Here is a 19714-nt window from a genome sequence, read left to right on the forward strand (position 1 = left end):
CTATCCATAGGATGGGGAATAACTTCCCAATCGCTGAGTGTCCGAGCGCTGAAACCTTCACCAGTCCGAAGACCGGGCCTCTGAAAAGCCACATGTGAATCGAGCAGTGATCGGTCGAGCATTCATTAGTAGGAGTGTCGAAGACCAGCCAAGAGCAGTGCTTGGCCATCTCTGGCGGCCCACTGAGAATGAATGGAGAGGCAGTGCGCTTGCTCAACCTCCACTCTTTTCACATGGGGCTCTTCAGAGCTCCATTCTCTGGACTGGTGGGGGTTTCAGCGGTTGGACTCCCTTCAAATGGGATGTTGGCCCCTATTCTGTGGTTGAAGGATATCTTCCAAACTTGGCACAACCCCTTTAAGCAGCAATTTTAGTAACAATGCTATTTTACAGAATGTTTATATTTTATTATTGCTTCCATCACTTTAGAGCTTGTAAGACAGGTGCTTGCTAAAGTCACCACAGTTATTGACCTTTTTAGTTCTTGTTTTTTTCCCTCTGAGCCAGAATACAAAGCCACTCTATAGTGCTGTGGCTGCAGAACTATAGCGGCTTCCATTCTGCTGGCCTGGAACTGTCACATGAGTGAATATTCATCTGAATGGCCACCATAGAATACTACATATCCCATGCACCAATCACCTGGAGGGCTTTTCTGGTTGCAATTTTCCTTGGAGGACTTGGTTATACCCATTTTCTTATAAGTGTTCCTTTTTTACAATGGTATTTGATATATTTAAAGGGCAGTAGTAGCAGACTTCAGAATTAGTGTCATGCATAAAGTGAATGGTTGCAGTTATGGAGCTATTCAGTAAAGGTAGCAGTGTGTTAGACCGGGGCATTGCTCAGTTGTCTGTAGCTTCCCATCTAGGCAGGTGATTATTTATGGCAGAACCTTAGGCTAAGTGCCCATGTTGCATTCTGCAGCATTTCCGCAACTCCCTGCCGCGGGTAAAACACATGCAGAATTTGCATACATTTTGCTGCAAAACACAAGCCTTTTGCAAGCGTTTTTAGCTTGCAGAACTAGCGCTTTCCAAGCGATTTGAAGCATCTCTTGGAAAAGTGACAGGTTGGTCACACTTGTCAAGCATAGCGCTTGACATGTGTGACCAACTTTTTACTACTGATGCTGCCTATGCATCATCAATAGTAAAAGATAGAATGTAAAAAATAATTTAAAAAAAAAAAAAGTAAAAATTGGGGATATACTCCCCTTCCGTCAGCCCCCGGCCCTCAGCGACGCTGTCGGCAAGCTCCATTCCCAAGGATGCATTGCGAGAATCGCCTCAGATGACGTAGCGTCATGCAACCGTGACGTCATCTGGGGTCATTTCGCACAATGCGTCCCTGGGAACGTAACTTGTCGGCAGCGTGGCTGAGATGCGGGAGGACTCCGGGGGCTGACAGAGGGTGAGTATATCACTATTTTTTATTTTAATCATATTTTTTACAGGAATATGGTACCCAGGGCATGGACCCTGGGTACCATCCACATGGTGGGCATAGCCACATGCGTAAAGTGAGCGTTTCATTGCAACCCTATGGCGGCAGAATCGCCACGATTCCACAAAATGAATGGACACGCTGCGGATTTTACCACTATGCAACAGCATGGGCACAGCAACTGCGGAATCCCATAAGATTGCATGGGATGCGTTTTAAGCGTTTCTGCTGCGGGAAAAAAGCAGCAAAATTGCTTAAACGCAGCGTGTGCACAAAGCCTTAGTGGTCATTCTAACTATATGAGCAGTGTCTTTATTTCTTCATTGTTTTCTACATGGATGGAATTAATTTAAATCATGAGCTATGTTATTTTTTAATAATATGGAGGTGTTGGCACACATCATTTCTAGATTTCGGTATTCTATTGGTGGCTATCGGCTTCACACCTGGTGAAGAGCAGAGTCTTTGCCTTCCATAGGTGTAAGCAGTCAAAAGTGGGGGAAAAACAACAACCCATAATCAAAGCGTGTGGTACACAGCAGCAAAATGCCTGACATGCATTGTCTGACTATTATACCTGATTTGGTTAGTGCACATGCTTAATCTTTACTGCACATTTCCAAAACTAAGCAGAACAATGCTTATTCATCTGTATGTAACATCTGTCGACTATGAATGGGAGATGTATACAGATCACTCTCCCTGTTAGCAAGAAGCAATTAGATTTTCCTGTGAAGAACCGAGGAATGTTGCTGTATAATATAGAAATTGCATTGTACTATATATTCTACTCCTAGCTGTAAACTTCAAGTCTTCATTCCCTAGTTTATTACTACTTGTTATCAGTGGTGATTTATATTTCAGTAGCACAGCAATAATTTGCAGCCTTAATATATAGATTTTGCAGTTTTACTTGTTAATAGAAGTGAACATCCTGGTTGAAGACACAATGGCATTTATCTAGTACCATATTACAGGCTTTTCACGCTCTAGAACTTTGTTGCATTTCTACTAAATGTACACTAGGTGGCAAAAATCCTCTGTTAAAAAGTAAGGCTGCAGTGACCTCTAGTGGTTAGATTTGAAATCCGTAACATTACAGAACTACGAGGATAAAGCACCATTAACAAAATTTATAATTTTTTTTTTCTTTATTAGTTGATTTTCAGCAATGAATATACTCAAGCAGAAGGTCTAAACTGGCACCTGAAGCACTTCTGCTGTTTTGATTGTGATTGTGTCCTGGCTGGGGAAATTTATGTGATGGTGAATGACAAGCCAGTGTGCAAGCCTTGCTATGTGAAGAATCATGCCGTGGTAAGATAGCGTGACTCCTTTTATTAATCCTGAAAAAAAAGTTGAACCGGTCTTCTGTAGACTTCCAAAGGCTGCTATATTTCGTCCTGACTGAAAGTGGCAGCACGTTGCAATCGTAGAAATAGCTTGAATTTGTTTTTATTTGTACTAGGGAAAATGATTCCATCTTTGTGTGCCTATGTAATCATGCCTTCATAACCATGAAATGTAGTTCTCTGTATTTGGCACACAATGTGTATATGGAGGCAGTCACTGAAAAAACTCTATTTAAATCACTTATACGGTCCTATAGGGTACTTGGTCCTTGTAACACTCACTTTAGTTTATCAGAAAAAAAAGTTTTACTTCATATGCAAATCAGCGCTCATCAGTGCACCATTCAGCCCCCTCCATCAGCAGGCTGCACACCTTCCCTTAGCTCAGTTTTCCAGAGCAAGTGCTGCCTGTATTGAATTTCTGACCCTGCAAGTCGGCACTGGCACCGCAGGAGCACCCAGTGTCCGTGCACACTCTTATCCCTTTTATGTTGTCTGCTTTGACTGCCTGCTACCATGTAATCTTGTGTGCAGCAAGCTCTGCGCTGGTGCTGAACCAATCCCATAGCTAGATCCTTCTTAAGAGATGGTCCAGGCACTTGCTGTACTTTCTTGGATCCACCCGACGCCTTCTTCACCGCAGCTGAATTTCTCTTTGAAGTTCTTGATGATCTGACAAATGGTTGATTTTGGGGCAATCTTGCAGTCGGCAATGTCCTTGCCTGCAAAGCAGTGATTTGATGTATGTGGTTGATTAACCATGGTTAACAGAAGAAGACAATGATTACAAGCACCAGCCCCCTTTTTAAACCAATCAGTCTGCTCTTACAAATCAGTCAACATACAGATTGACGTTAGCTGCTTTGTTATTGTTAACGCTTTCTCCTTAGCGAACAAGAAGATCATTGATGATGTCAGCATGACATTTTGTGGCAAAGCTGAAATTCAATGGATTTTGTTTTCTTACATTTTAATTTTTTATGGCAAGGAATGACTGCAAGTTTTTTGCAATGCATTTGATCACTCTTTATACCAATCTAAGAGTTAGTGCAGAGTGCCACTATAAAAACTGAAGTGCCAAACATTGAACAATGCAATTTGTGACCAACTCAAAACTTTGGAGGAGAATTGGTGTGCACACAGTGGTAGAGGCGAGGTGCCGGTGGAAGGGGGTAGTGAGCCCCTTGGACATCTAGTCAGGTAAACTCACCAGCATACACTTGTGTCAAATGTAATCCTTTTTATTTAAAAAATGCAGGTAAGCATAGGCTCAGATTAGGCATACAAGGCAAGTTGTGAATACAACCAAACGTTTTGACGCAGTTCCTGGTCTTGTTCAGAGTCGCTCTTGGTGTGCTGAGCCTCTCCAAAGGTGCTGTTAGTCCCCGGAGGGGTAAAGTAGAGGGGTTTCTCCTTGATTATGGTGTCTTGTTGTGCATATCTGCATCTCTGGTGTGTGACATGAAGCAAGTACAGATTCATTCAGCTCATCCCTGGTCGGTCCCCGTGGAACTCAAGGATTGAAGTAGAGGATGGCATCTCTGCCAAACGCTGTATTGCACAGTTCCAAGTGATAAAATCTAACTTCAGCAGGTAAAATCATAAGTTTTAATTTGAATCCATTAAAATAGTAACAAAACTGCCATATGCATACCCAACCGGTAACACCAGAGGAAGAGTGCCAGGTGGGGACCTGAACGAGTTTCGAATACGTCCCCACCTGGCACTCTTCCTCCGGTATTACCGGCTGGGTATGCAAATGGCAGTTTTGTTACTATTTTAATGGATTTGAATAAAAACTTTCAATTTTATTTGCTGAAACTGGATCTCATCTCTGGTGTGTGCACTGCTCTACTTTACCCCTCCAGCACCTTTGGACAAGCTCAGCACACCAAGAGCGACTTTGTGAGCAAGACCTGGGACTGAGTCGAAATGTTAACATACTTGCTTTATATTCCTAATCTGAGCCTGTGTTTACCTGCATTTTTTTAATTAAAAGGATTTACATTCGACACGAGTGTGCTGTGAATTTATCTCCCTAGAAGCCTCAAAACTTTGTCACGACTGTACATTTGAAAATTCTTATCAAACAGTAGCAGAATGTTCCCATTTAAGGTAAGTCATACCCTTTGCAACAAGGCCATGCCTCCTTGTCGAGCAAGATGGAAAGAGTCTCAGAGGCTACACCCGCACATTAGTGTATACTCACCCATGACTTATTGATCCATATACTTTACCAGTTTTAAAAACTGATCCTTCTTTCTGGTCCGTGAAACTCTAAGCATGCCTTATTAATTTTGCAAATCCGACTCTGCTATAAAAGCCTATAAGGAACCATGACACACAGATGAAAAAGTCAAGATTTACTTTTTATTTTGGTTTTCCAATCCAATTGTGTTTCATCCATCTTTAACTGATCCATTGCTTATGGATAAATCATTAGTTCAGCCAGTCTACCTGAAAAAAAAAAAAAAAAATGGATAAGAAAAAACATCAACTGAATCATGGATGACACTATATACTTTATGTATTTATTGAATAGTTTCACATTGCACTTTATTTTTTATGAAATGAATCACTTGATGGTTATACATCTTATTGACTGGTACGTCACATAATTGTTTGATTCACTTGATTCACAGCATGCAACAAACTATTTTATGGGTATACACACGTGGTCAAAATTATTGGTACCACTCGTTTAATGACAGAAAAACCCACAATGGTGACAGAAATAACTTGAATCTGACAAAAGTAAAAATAAATAAAAAATCTATGAAAATGAACAAATGAAAGTCAGACATTGCTTTTCAGCCATGCTTCCACAGAATTTAAAAAAATAAAAAGAAAACTCATGAAATAGGCCTGGACAGAAATGATGGTAGCCCTGAAAATAATGTGACAAAAGGGACATGTTAAATAAAGGTGTGTCCACTAATTAGCATCACAGGTGAATACAATCTTGGAATCAGTGAGTGGGCCTGTATAGAGGGCTACACATACTCACTGTGCTGTGTTGGTGACATGGTGTGTATCACACTCAACATGGACCAGAGGAAGCGAAGAAAAGAGTTGTCTCAGGAGATTAGAAAGAACGTTATAGACAAACATGTTAAAGGTAAAAGTTATGAGACCATCTCCAAGCAATGTGATGTTCCTGTGAATACAGTTGCACATATTCAGAAATTTAAGCTTCATGGGACTGTAGCCAACCTCCCTGGACGTGGCCGCAGGAGGAAAACTGATGACAAATCAAAGAGATGAATAATGCGAATGGTAACAAAAGAGCCCAGAAAAACTTCTAAACAAATTAAAGGTGAACTTCAAGCTCAAGGAATATTAGTGTCAGATAGCACCATCCGTCGTTGTATGAGCCAAAGTGGACTTCATGGGAGACGACCAAGGAGGACACCATTGTTGAAAAAAATCATAAAAAAGCCAGACTGGAATTTGCCAAACTACATGTTGACAAGCCACAAAGCTTCTGGGAGAATGTCCTATGGACAGATGAGACAAAAATGTAACTTTTTGGCAAGGCACATCAGCTCTATGTTCACAGGCGGAAAAATGAAGCATATCAGGAAAAGAACACTGTCCCTACTGTGAAACATGGAGGAGGCTCTGTTATGTTCTGGGGCTGCTTTGCTGCTTCTGACACAGGGTGTCTAGAATCTGTGCAAGGTACAATGAAATCTCAAGCCTATCAAGGGATTCTAGAGAGAAATGTGCTGCCCAGTGTCAGAAAGCTTGGTCTCAGTTGCAGGTCATGGGTCTTGCACAGGATAATGACCCAAAACACACAGCTAAAAACACCCCAGAATGGCTAAGAGGAAAACATTGGACAATTCTGAAGTGGCCTTCTATGAGCCCTGAACTAAATCCTATTGAGCATCTTTGGAAAGAGCTGAAACATGCCGTCTGGAAAAGGCAACCTTCAAACACGAGACAGCTGGAGCAGTTTGCTCTTGAGGAGTGGGACAAAATACCCTTTGAGAGGTGCAGAAGTCTCATTGACAGTTACAGGAATCGTTTGATTGCAGTGATTGCTTCAAAGTTTGTGCAACAAAATATTAAGTTAAGGGTACCATCATTTCTGTCCAGGCCTATTTCATGAGTTTTATTTTTTTTAAAATTCTGGGAAGCATGGTTGAAAAGCAATGTCTGACTTTCATTTGTTCATTTTCATAGATTTTTTTTTATTTATTACTTTTGTCAGATTCAAGTTACTTCAGTCACCATTGTGGGTTTTTCTGTCATTAAACGAGGGGTACCAACAATTTTGACCACGTGTGTGTGAGCTTAGCTTTCCGTGATTCATAGCGTGACCATTGAACCCTCTTCTCCACCTGTTCGCTAATATGGTATATTGAGTTCAAGTGCTGCTATCTACCACATGATTTTAATTTTTTTTTTTTTTAAGCTTGTATAATAATAAAATTTAAGTTTTTTAATTAGTGCTGTAATTTTTGCCATGGTGAAACTATGCACTTGGTCCACATCAGTTTAATTGATCTACAATAAAGAAGATTTCTTTTAACAAATCATGAGTTCTGCTGCTGGATCTCGTCTCTTCCCACATAATAAATATGGTGCAAATCCCAGTTACCATGATAAATGTCTTCATGAGGAATGGCTTGGCTGTCCACCTTGATGTGGCTATGTGTAACCTTAGACAAGCTGTGACAAAGCGCTGTAGTGCTTTATAGAATTGACTTCAGTTATTTTTTCCTCCTTTTAGACGTGCCAAGGTTGCCACAATGCCATTGATCCAGAAGTTCAGCGTGTGAGCTACAGTGGGTTCCATTGGCATGCCTCATCCGACTGCTTCTTGTGCTCATGTTGCAGCAAGTGTCTGATCGGCCAGAAGTTCATGCCAGTAGAGGGGATGGTGTTCTGCTCCGTGGAGTGCAAGAAGAAGATGACTTCCTAGAGAAGACAGTAATGCAATATTTTACATTTCACAATCAGGTAGAACTTTTCGAAGATGAATCTCCAAGCAGTAATGGAATAAATCTACATGAGGTCTTAATTGTGTTTAGAAATGAAAATGCGCTAAAGGGAAAAATTATTTTCATGCTTTATGCAAGTTTATCAATACTGAAAATGTTGCTTTGCTAGATTATAAAAACCACATCACTATCACTGCCTGAGAACTATTTCCTTGTATCGTATCCTATTCCATTCCCTGGCATTTGATTTGCTGCACTTTATAGTGAATGTGACACACCACCAGTAAATGGTAGCCATGGAGGTCTTATTTGCTGTCAAGGCATTGAACCTCCATTCTGGGCAAGCAATATGACCATCCATAGGTCTGGTAATTTAATTCTCTGAAGACTTTGGATCTTTCAGAATATGTATTAGTTCTGGAAAGGGATGGTAATGCCGCGTAAAATGGGTTTTCCAGGACACTAACCAATGTTTTACTCCCTAAGAATATCCTACAGACTTACACCCAGTTACCAGAAGAGAAATGTCTTGAAGAAATGATCATAAAGATTTTTAACAACTATTATTATAGTTTACAAATCAGGGATGTCAAACTCAAATACACTGAGGGATAAAATGTAAAGCTTGGACAAAGTTGCAGGCAAACATTGATTATTTATTGAAAAAAAAAAAAAAGTCAACAATTGAGCAAGTTTTTCCTTAATATAACACTGAACTTTTTTCATATGGAAACAAACTTAAAGGGGTTGTCCTGCAAACAAAGTACATTTTCATTAATAGATCTTAGAATAAAATATTGGAACAATGTTATGTAAGAGCAGTAAAAAGCATATGGCCTAATTAAAATATGTAATAATGCAAAAAACCTTAAATAATACAGATGGTAATAAAGTATGACGCAAATAAAAGTGCACCCACAATTCATCCACAGTACCCCACGCACACGGTATAATGACCCTACTGTAACCCCATTCAATTTCCCTGACAGTGGTGACCCAAGCACTGTATGATTCTCCAATCGTACTCCCCACACCGCCTTCCATACAGTAGAAAGGACCCCCACATAGTGCTCCATACAGTGCAATTGGACCTATGCTAAAAAATAGCTACTCTCCTTTTCCCATTCCACTGCTGTGGTTTCTTTATGGTGTCTTGGGATCCTCTACACATCCCAGTAAGGGGTGCGTTGTAATGACACCACAGCGCAGCGGGCACAGTGACTTCAGACGCTGAGGAAGAATTATGGGGGAGAGATTGTCAGCCAACGATTGTTCCTCCATCAATGCTTTCAACGGTATTGGTATCTAGGGTGGGAATATAGTTGAAAGTGCAATACCGGGCATTAGGAGTGATTGATCATCCTCATAATGCCATTGTTAATGGAAGTGTCTGATGTTAATTCCTCCAGGTTCTCCCTACATGCAGACAGCGGACTAGTAAGAGACCGTTGTCAGTCATTGCTACAGCGCACTAGGATCATTCCCACAGTGGCATAACTGGTATATTTAAGGAGGTGAAGTCCCTCTTCTCCTATCCCTGCACACATTGCTGCGGGTGAGATCCCAGCTTGCCATACCACTGATCGTCTGGTCTCTGACTAGTTTGCTACCCACAGGCAGGAAGAATCTAACATGCTTTAACATGTTGTGTATAGGCGTAATAAAGGGATCATTAAAACCGTATAAGGAGACTGATAAAGGGGTAAATCCTGCAGTAAAGTTCCCTTTTAAGGACATCTATACTGGTGTAACCTTTGTGCCACTTTACATACACAAGTCAGTATAAGCAGTACAAATGGGTCCAGTACAAGTTTTCACGACCAAGGATCCATCCTGGTGTGCATAGACTTAACATGAGAAATGTCTTCTTTGGTTTTATGAAAATAGCTCCCATCTCGTTATAAGCAAATAATTAAAGGTTGACTGAATGTAATCAATATCCAACTCCCTGGTCTCATATATAGCATTTGGATATCCCAAAGCGGTGCAAAAAATGGAATGCTGGCCTGTTACTGCATTACTTGTCCATTCATTTAAAGGGAATTTGTAGGACCAAATGAGTGTTCAAACCTAGCACACAGGTGCTTGCTGGTTCCTTGAGGTGTCTGACCAATTCTGTGCACATTCTCAGCTACCGTAACTTGATTTGCGTCACAGTCTCCTGTAAAGCCAGATCTGTCACTTAAAGAAAAAGTCCAAGAAGAGCAGAGATAAGTAGGTGAGAAGGTGCACTGCGCACCTGTGCTGGGGTTTGACAGTCATTTTGTGGCAAACTTCTTTTAAGTGTTTGGCTTGTCATCCCTGTATATGCTGCTAATGTCCTAATGATAGTAGCTAAACTTCAGGGGTTTCAGAAGCCGGACCCACACCACCTATTTAAAATGAGGTTGTCTTTGTGGGAAATGGGATATTACGGTAAATACTTCTTACAATCAGACCGATGTTACAGGTTTCATATAACTCATGAAAAGAAAGCCGCTTTCAGCATTTCAACCTTTACTATAGCAGACTAAGAAAAGAAACTGTATATGATATATGTAGTGATGCCATTTGCCAAGCAAGGAGTTAATCTGTTCTATAAATCCTCCAGGTCTCTTTTGTAGTTGGAAGGAAGCAGCATGTTTCCTGCTGGTGTCTAAACCCATTGTATGGCTATGTAAGTCGTACAGAACCTTTATGTGCATGCTGTTTACCAGGTTTAACTATGCAAACCTATCTATAGCCTTAGGAACTGTTGACGTTCACACACTTCTATCAGCAAATAATAAAAAGATACTTTTGATAACCCAGGTTTGTGTCATTATACATTTTTCTGTCTTGATTTTCCAAAGATCCTGCAGAGGGAGATCACTTCAAAGATTTCTTTGTATTCTTCTGAATGGTATGCATTATATGCAAAGATATTCTAGCAAGGAAACGTGTGTAAAGGTTCCTCACCCATTGTGCTTCTCCAAATCAAAGCCATTCTTCTGCCATCGCTATGTAAATTAAAACGAACACCCTTTAAAATAAATCACTGTCAAATTATCATAGTCCTGTGGCAACTGTGCAGACAGCAGACATTTTTAAAGTCCTCCTTCCACTGTTAGTTACTGTACTTTAAAGTTCTTCCTTATAGTATCCCTTTTATTTTCACCTGGATAAGGTATATATTCATGTGCTACAATAGCTGGTGTTGATTTTACCCATGGATATTGCATTAAGAAAATTTTTGCAACCCTATTCACACTTTTAGGGCCAAATGCCTGGACTCAACAGCTTTTTTTGACATTCAATGACCAGAAAAAAAGGTAATAACAATTGATGATCCCAAACAAGAGGTGAACTGAGGATAAAGGTAATCGGTGACCTAAACACATGCCAATTTACTATATATATATATATTATATATATATATATATATATATATATATATATATATATATATATATATATATATATTATATATATATATATATAATCTGTAACCGAAATCCCATGTTGCTGATTGGTCACGGTGACCAATCAGCGACAGGTGCAGTCCGGAATTCGAAGGACGAACGCCACAACAACCGTCAGGATATCAGCGGTGCTAGCCGCTGATCTCCAGACGGTTGCCGTGGGTCATCTCCGGCCACACACACGTCAGCGGCGACGCAGACTGGAAATGACCAGCGCTAGCCGGTACCCAGGGTCCGGAGGAGAGGAGACTCCTCCGGATCCTGGGTGCCATCAATATGTAAAAAATAGAATTAAAATAAGAGGTATATACTCACCTTCTGATGGCCTCAGGACTCTTTCTCTCCTCTCCAATTGCTGAAGGGGTGTGTGTATATGTGTATGTATATATGTGTATAATATACACATATATACAGTGGGTACAGAAAGTATTCAGACCCCATTAAATTTTTCACTTTCATTGCATCCATTTGGTAAATTCAAAAAAGTTCTTTTTTTCCCTTCACCCATGACAGCACCACATGAGAGAGGGATCCGCCCCGCCAGGACAGGAACCTACTGAAATATAAGGGGCGGCACCTCTCCCCCGCTTCAGTTGGGTTCCTGTCCTGGAGCGGGATCCCAGGCTGACAGCGGGCGGTGCCTGCCATGGATGAAGACATGGACCCAGGGCCGTCCCGGCGCGGGAAGAGCAGGTCAGCTTACCTGCAGCGCTGGCCGTCGGCGCCTGGAAGCGCAGTCCCCGGGGTTCCTCCAGCAGGCCCCGGGTTCGTGCGGGTGCGGTAAGGCGGCCTCCATTCGGGGCGCTCCTCCGTGCCTCCCTCCCCCTGCGCGCGCGCCCGCACGCTCCTCCCTGGGACAGGGGAAGCCGGGCGCGACTTCCGGCGCCTGACGTCAGCGGCGCGGTGCAGCTTGGGTATGCGCCGGCTGACGTCACGGACGCGACGGACATGGCGCCTAGTGCGGCGCCGGCCACAAAAGAAGGAAAAAAAAAAAAAAAAAGAGTGGCCGGCGGTCGCAGGGGGGAGGGTCAAAAGGATCACTCACCGGAGCCTATTTAAAGGAGGCAAGGAGCAGAACGGCCGGGCTGTTACAATGGGGTCACAGCAGGAACGCTTACCGTCCCCACTGTCTCTACCCCCGTCGCAGACCTCGGCACGGAAGCACGGTAGCCGTTCGAGCGGTAAGAGCAGCAGCCGTCCGAGCCACAGATCAAATGATTCCTCGAGATCGAGAGAACACAGACCACATGCTCCAGCGCAGCCTTCCAGCCCGGTACCCGATTTTGTGGGTGGTGAGTGGATCTTCGTGAATGTTAGACCATTATTAATAGGGTCCTTTTTGTGTGTTATTTGCTTCCTTAGGTGAAAGGCAAAAAAGCAGGGAGCAAAAGAAATAATAGGGAGTGTGCGATATGCCAGAACCCCCTAGCGAAAGATTGGCAAAAAAACCTTTGCGCTAGCTGTATACAGCAAACAGTGGCGGAGGAAGTGCCGAGCCTAGCAACTCACCTCAGATCTGTCATAAAATCAGAGGTGGAAGGTTCACTTAAATTATTATTAAAGAAAAAGAAAAAAAGTAGAAGAAACTCCCCAAGTTCTTCATCAGACTCCTCCTCGTCCGAATATCAGGCTGAGCGCATGTCCTCTTCCTCCTCGGATAGTGACACAGGGGGTAGACCGTGTTTTCCGGTTGAGGATACTGATAGTCTCCTTAAAGCCATTAGGTCAACTATGGGCCTTCGGGAGGAAAAAGCGACCAAATCCCTAGAAGATGTAATGTTTGGTGGGTTACAGGAAAGGAAGAAACGCACCTTTCCAGTTAATGAAAAAGTCCAGGCGCTCATCGAAAGGGAGTGGAAGAAGCCTGAAAAATCAGGTAGCCTTCCTTCCTCCTCAAAAAGGAGATATCCCTTTGACCCTAAGGATACGGAAATATGGGACAAGGTCCCAAAAATCGATGCGGCGGTATCCAGGTCATCCAAAAGGTCGGCCCTGCCCCTAGAAGACTCAGGAGTACTAAGAGATCCACTAGATAAGAAAGCAGACTCCTACCTAAGGCATGCTTGGGAAGCAACAGCGGGGGGACTAAAACCTGCGATAGCCGGTACCTGTACAGCCCGGTCTTTAATGATCTGGCTACAGCAGCTAGAAGAAAAAATTGCTTCCAAGATGTCTAGGGAGAAAATTTTAGGAGACATGTATCTGCTACACGGAGCAGCCGCCTTTTTAGCCGACACCTCGGCCGATTCCATGAGGTTGACGGCGAGAGCAGCGGGACTATCAAATGCTGCAAGGCGTGCATTATGGCTTAAAGGGTGTCCGGGAGATCTACAATCAAAAGCCTAATTATGCTCCCTTCCATGTGATGGACAATTTCTCTTTGGAAAAAATCTGGACGAAATCCTAGAAAAAGCGGGTGATGAGGAGAAGGGCTTCCCCAGGTTTCAGGGAGATCAAAGAAGACCGCCCTTTCGGAGGGGGAAATTCAATAGAGGCCGGCCTCCGGGAGATCGGAAAAGATGGGAAGACAAGAGGAAGAAAGAGTCTGGATTCATGTTCGGGGGAGCCGCTTCATCCGCAAAAAAGTCCCCTCAATGACGCCGGCATCCCCGTAGGGGGGAGAAGAACAGTTGGCCTTAGAGGCAGAGATCCTAAGCCTGCTGGACAAACATGTCCTGATCGAGGTCCCAAGAGGACAGGAAAGAAGGGGTTTCTACTCGCCCCTCTTTATGAGGAAAGGTTGCAGGATTTGGGAATGTTTAGTTTGCAAAAGAGAAGACTGAGAGGAGACTTAATAGCTGTCTACAAATATCTAAAGGGCTGTCACATTGTAGAAGGATCAACTTTATTCTCATTTGCACAAGGAAAGACTAGAAGCAATGGGATGAAGCTGAATGGGAGGAGACACAGATTAGATATTAGAAAAAACTTTTTGACAGAGTGATCAATGAGTGGAACAGGCTGCCACGAGAAGTGGTGAGTTCTCCTTCAATGGAAGTCTTCAAACAGAGGCTGGACAGACATCTAACTGGGATGATTTAGCGAATCCTGCTTTGAGCAGGGGGTTGGACCAGATGGCCCAGGAGGTCCCTTCCAACTCTACGATTCTATGATAATAAAAAAACCGGATCATTCGTTCAGGACGATTATAAACCTGAGAGGCCTCAACCGTTGGATACAGAACCAAACCTTCAAAATGGAGTCAGTGACTTCAGCTATAAGGCTGTTACACCACAACTGTTTCATGGCGGTAGTCGATCTAAAGGATGCTTACTACCACATCCCGATCCATTCAGAATACCAAAAATACTTAAGGGTAGCACTCTACATTCGGGGCAACCTCAAACATTTTCAGTTCAGAGCCCTTCCATTCGGCATATCCATAGCACCGAGGGTGTTTACAAAAGTAGTTGCAGAGATGACAGCATTCCTCCGCATCCACAACACAATTATAATACCCTACCTAGACGATTTTCTAATTGTGGGCAACTCAGAACGTCACTGCACAGAGCAAGTAGAAAGGGTGATAGATACCCTACGGAATCTCGGCTGGATGGTGAATGTCAAGAAGTCAAGGCTACAACCCTTACAAAGGCAAATGTTCTTAGGTTTCATCTTGGACTCAAATCAACAAATTTGTCTCTTACCAGACGCCAAGGTGGAAAAGGTAAGGGATATGATCTTGGCAACAATAGATCAACCTCACACGACCCTGAGAGGGGCAATGTCCTTGTTAGGCACTCTGACAGCCTGTATCCCAGCGGTCAGATGGGCACAATTTCATACCCGTCAACTACAAGCAGAGGTCCTATCAGCACAGAAGTCGCTAAAAGGCTGTTTAGAAGGAAGGCTGGAACTTTCCGTAAAAACCAAAGGCTCTCTCAGATGGTGGCTAGACAGAGCTAACAGGGACATCGTGGCAGAAGCCAGTGTCCGACGTGATAATGACAGGCGCAAGCTCCTCGGGGTGGGGAGCGCACCTAAGGGGACAGGTAGCCCAGGGACCCTGGGGACACCTAGAGCAAAACGCATCCTCCAACCTAAGAGAGCTACGGGCAGTAAACAGCCCTAAGGATATTCATGCCCACTCTAGAAGGCCGCAATGTCCGGATTATGTCGGACAACAGCACAACAGTAGCCTACATCAACCACCAGGGAGGGACAAGGTCACGCTCCCTAATGCTCGAAACCAACGAGATCTTTCACAGGGCAGAGAGACACCTACACTCCCTATCAGCCCTACACATCAGAGGGGTAGAAAACACACAAGCCGATTTCCTAAGCCGCAACACACTAAAACAGGGGGAATGGACCCTGAATCGGGTAGTGTTCCAAAAGATAGTACATCTTTGGGGAGAGCCAATAATAGACCTCTTTGCCAACAGAAGCAACAGGCAGGTAAAAAGATTCTGTTCACTGAACCCAAAGGAAGAGCCATGGGCAGTGGACGCTTTGCAAATTCCGTGGGATTTCAAGCTAAGTTATGCCTTTCCTCCGGTAGCTCTAATCCTAGTAGTAGTGAAAAAGATAAGGGAAGATCAGGCCAGAGTGATCTTAATAGCCCCGTTCTGGCCAAAAAGGCCATGGTTCTCACTACTACAGATAATGTCCCTCTCAGATCCGTGGGTACTGCCAGAGATTCCAGACCTGCTAGCTCAGGGTCCGGTATTCCACACGCAAGTCAAGGGGTTCCATCTGACGGTGTGGAATTTGAAAGGTCACTTTTAAGTAATAGAGGATTCTCCCCTGGGTTGGTGGCTACACTGATGAGAAGTAGGAAGCCAGTAACAACTAATATATACGGTAGAATATGGAATAAGTTTCTGCAGTTTCTGGGGAAACCATTAGACCAAGAACCCCCGATCAAGACTATCGTAGAGTTCTTACAGGCAGGTCTACAGCTAGGCCTAGCGGTAAATACACTCAAAGTACAAGTTTCAGCGCTAGGCGCTCTATATAATTGTAACATAGCGGCAAACAGATGGATAGCTAGGTTTATTAAATCCTGCCACAGGTCTAGACCAGTCCCATCGCAAAAAATGGCTCCCTGGGATTTAAACCTTGTGTTAGAAGCTCTCACAAAGGAACCATTTGAACCAGTACAACAACTATCAGTGAAATATCTTACCCTAAAAACCATTATTCTAGTGGCCCTTACATCGGCACGTAGGGTAAGTGACCTGCAGGCCCTATCAGTTAGTCCACCGTATACCCAGGTATACCAGGACAGAATTGTCCTAAAAACAGACCCTGCTTATTTACCGAAAGTGGTGTCGGATTTTCACCGTAGCCAGGAAATCGTCCTCCCCTCCTGTGAAAATCTGAAAAACCCAGGAGAGGAGAAATTCCATAATCTAGATGTGAAAAGAGCCCTCTTAGAGTATATATCAGTAACCAGCCAGTGGAGGAGGTCCCAGTCCCTATTTGTAGCCTTCCAGGGTGCCAGGAAGGGTTATGGAGTATCGAAAGGGACTATTGCCAGATGGATTAGGGAGGCCATTAGTGTAGCCTACTCAGCTAGTGGTGTTCCGATTCCTGATGGCATCAAGGCTCATTCCACCAGAGCCGTGGCGACCTCCTGGGCTGAAAAGGCAGAGGTATCAATTGAGCAAATTTGTAAGGCCGCTACCTGGGCCTCACCCTCTACCTTTTTTAAGCACTATAGATTAAATCTATCCTCCTCGGCTGACTTGACCTTTGGTAGAAGGGTGCTGCAAGCGGTGGTCCCTTCCTAAGGTGTTTCGAAGTCTCCAAAAATCTCTCATGTGGTGCTGTCATGGGTGAAGGGAAAACCACCATGGTTACTTACCGGTAGCCGGTTTTTCCGGAACCCATGACAGCACCCGTATATTCCCCCCCCTTTTTTCACCGTATGGGTGTGCACAATAGTCGGGTGTATTTGTGTGATGTGGTGTTGGATAAACATGTAACTAACCGGGAAGTCCTCTCAATGCTCTGTAATCCAACTGAAGCGGGGGAGAGGTGCCGCCCCTTATATTTCAGTAGGTTCCTGTCCTGGCGGGGCGGATCCCTCTCTCATGTGGTGCTGTCATGGGTTCCGGAAAAACCGGCTACCGGTAAGTAACCATGGTGGTTTTCCTCTCATTAATGTACACTCTGCACCCCATCTTGACTGAAAAAAACAAATGTAGAAATTTTTTGCAAATTTATTAAAAAAAAAAAAAGAAAAACTGAAATATCACATGGTCATAAGTATTCAGACCCTTTGCTCAGACACTCATATTTAAGTCACATGCTGTCCATTTACTTGTGATCCTCCTTGAGATGGTTCTACTCCTTTATTGGAGTCCAGCTGTGTTTAATTAAACTGATAGGACTTGATTTGTAAAGGCACACACCTGTCTATATAAGACCTCACAGCTGACAGTGCATGTCAGACCAAATGAGAGTCATGAGGTCAAAGGAACTGGCCAAGGAGCTCAGACAGAATTGTGGCAAGGTACGGATCTGACCAAGGTTACAAAAGACTTTCTGCAGTTCGATCTCTCTTGAAGACCATGCTGGATTTTTCCATCTCGGAAAACTATTTGAACATACCCTTAAGGTAAGTCTTTTTCAGGTGGATGTCTCTACAGAGATTTACGGTAATATCATGCTCAGCAACGTCCAAACATCATGTGCATATGTTCCATATTTTGTCGCTTTTTAACCACTTGAGACTTTCAAAGCTGTAAAGCAACTACAAGAACTGACCTGCTCGTTCTTGAGATCTCGGACACCATTTTATATATAAAGTGTAAAAAAAAAAAAAAAAAAAAAAAAAATAATAAAAAAAAAAACAATCTAGGTGCCTAAGCCGCCATAAAAGCTGTCCACAAAGACGCTCCTGGAAAAATGGCATATGTGGTTTTCTGAAACGTCTTCGTCTTGGAAAACTCAGTGTGTGCACCACCGTGTTGAAGATGTTATGTGGGAATACCCTTACCATGTGTAGTTTTAAAGGGAATCTGTCACCCCATTTTTCGAGTATCAGCTGCCGCCACCGCCATCAGGGGTTTATCTACAGAATTCTGTAATGCTGTAGATAAGCCTCTGATGTAACCTGCAAGATAAGAAAAATGAGTAATATACTCACCCAGGGGCGGTCCGGGTCCTGTTTTGGTCCGATGGGTGTTGCGGTCCGGCACCTCCCATCTTCTAATAGTGATGTCCTCTTTGCTTTCCGTCGCTGCGCCGGTAGAGGTCCAGCGCCTGCGCACTGCAGTATTCTGCTCTGCCCTCAACAGGGCAGAGCAGTGCTGTGCAGGAGCCGCGGCAGGCAGCAAAGAAGAGGACGTCACCGTTAGAAGATGGGAGGTACCAAAACCGGACCGACCCTGGGTGAGTATAATCTAACTCGTTTTTCTTATCTTTCAGGTTACATCGGGGGCTTATCTACAGCATTACAGAATGCTGTAGATAAGCCCCTGATGGCGACGCCGGCAGCTGATAATCGAAAAGTGGGGTGACAGATTCCCTTTTGAATAGGATAAACTGAGCACAATCTTCGTGTTCTAAAAAATCTCACCTTTTTGTGTTCTAATTGCTGACCAAGAGGACCGTTCCACCCATGTTTTGCATGCCCTGCCTCCCTTAATGGTGATGTACAGCATGACTGACCTTTCTCTGCGGATTTCTTGCTCCAGACAGTGCAATTAATCACCAGTGAAGGAGACTGGAGCATGCAAAGCAGTGGATGTAGCTATAAACTAAGTCTGTGTTCACATCACGAATCAGCAGCCCGTTCAACGCATAGCGTTGATGGGTTGCTAATGGTATAGCATAACGCGATCGCATTATGCTATACCCGATAGCACAGATTCATCTGCGCTAGCGGTGACGGAGCCTCAGATGCTGCAGGCCGCGTCCGAGGCTCCGTCAGCAAACGACGGCACATCGCGAACGCGTGCCGCTTTACGGCAATGGTCGTGATGCGCCCGACAATGGGGCTCAATGGCGGCGTTAACGGACTGCGTTATACCGCGGTGTAACGCAGTCCGTCAACGGACTGCCTATAGCGCAGTGTGACCCCGGCCTAAGGCTACATTCACATAACTGTGACCCCTGGTGATGTCGGCACCCCAATGGGCGGGTGGAACGACACATCCACTGCTGGCAAGATTGACAGTGACATTTAACAGGTTATCACAATAGTGTCAAAGGTAGTGACTCTTAAGCCATTTAACAGGTTAAAAGCCGTGGGCAAACTCTACTCCACCTGTGGCTGTCAGACACATGATGGTTAATTTAAATCAGCCATCGTGTCCCTGTAAAGACGTGGGCTCTGTGTGCAAGCTGACATCAGTCAGGGAGCTGGCATATGACATACCAGTACATCAGATTCCCTTTAACCAATTACTGACACATCATTAGGTTGAGAGCTTTTTCATGTAACGAGAGAAATCCTTATTCTGGCGATGTATCATTTCTTGGGCTGCTTGGCTGTAGTATTGATAAAATCACTTATCTGTTGCAGATGTACAACTTCTCTGAATGCTGCTCTCTATATAACCTCTTCCACACCAGT

At 43.7% G+C, this 19714-nt stretch overlaps 1 protein-coding gene across 2 annotated transcripts in view; it reads left to right on the forward strand.

The window, feature by feature from the left end:
- Positions 1 to 19714, forward strand: part of TES (testin LIM domain protein) — a 167052-nt gene that overhangs the window by 53714 nt on the left and 93624 nt on the right. Inside the window, exons 6-7 of one of the 2 annotated variants that reach the window (XM_073573338.1) lie at positions 2605 to 2763; positions 7537 to 7766. In XM_073573338.1, coding sequence (XP_073429439.1) covers positions 2605 to 2763; positions 7537 to 7728 — 351 coding nt within the window. In that variant the 3' untranslated portion in view covers positions 7729 to 7766. Of the gene's footprint in view, positions 1 to 2604; positions 2764 to 7536; positions 7938 to 19714 lie in introns of those variants that run through there. The other variant, XM_073573337.1, reaches the window with a different exon arrangement.

Source organism: Dendrobates tinctorius, unplaced genomic scaffold (assembly GCF_039654945.1).
Source record: "Dendrobates tinctorius isolate UK_male_01 unplaced genomic scaffold, ASM3965494v1 ptg000035l, whole genome shotgun sequence".
NCBI classification, from domain to species: domain Eukaryota; kingdom Metazoa; phylum Chordata; class Amphibia; order Anura; family Dendrobatidae; genus Dendrobates; species Dendrobates tinctorius.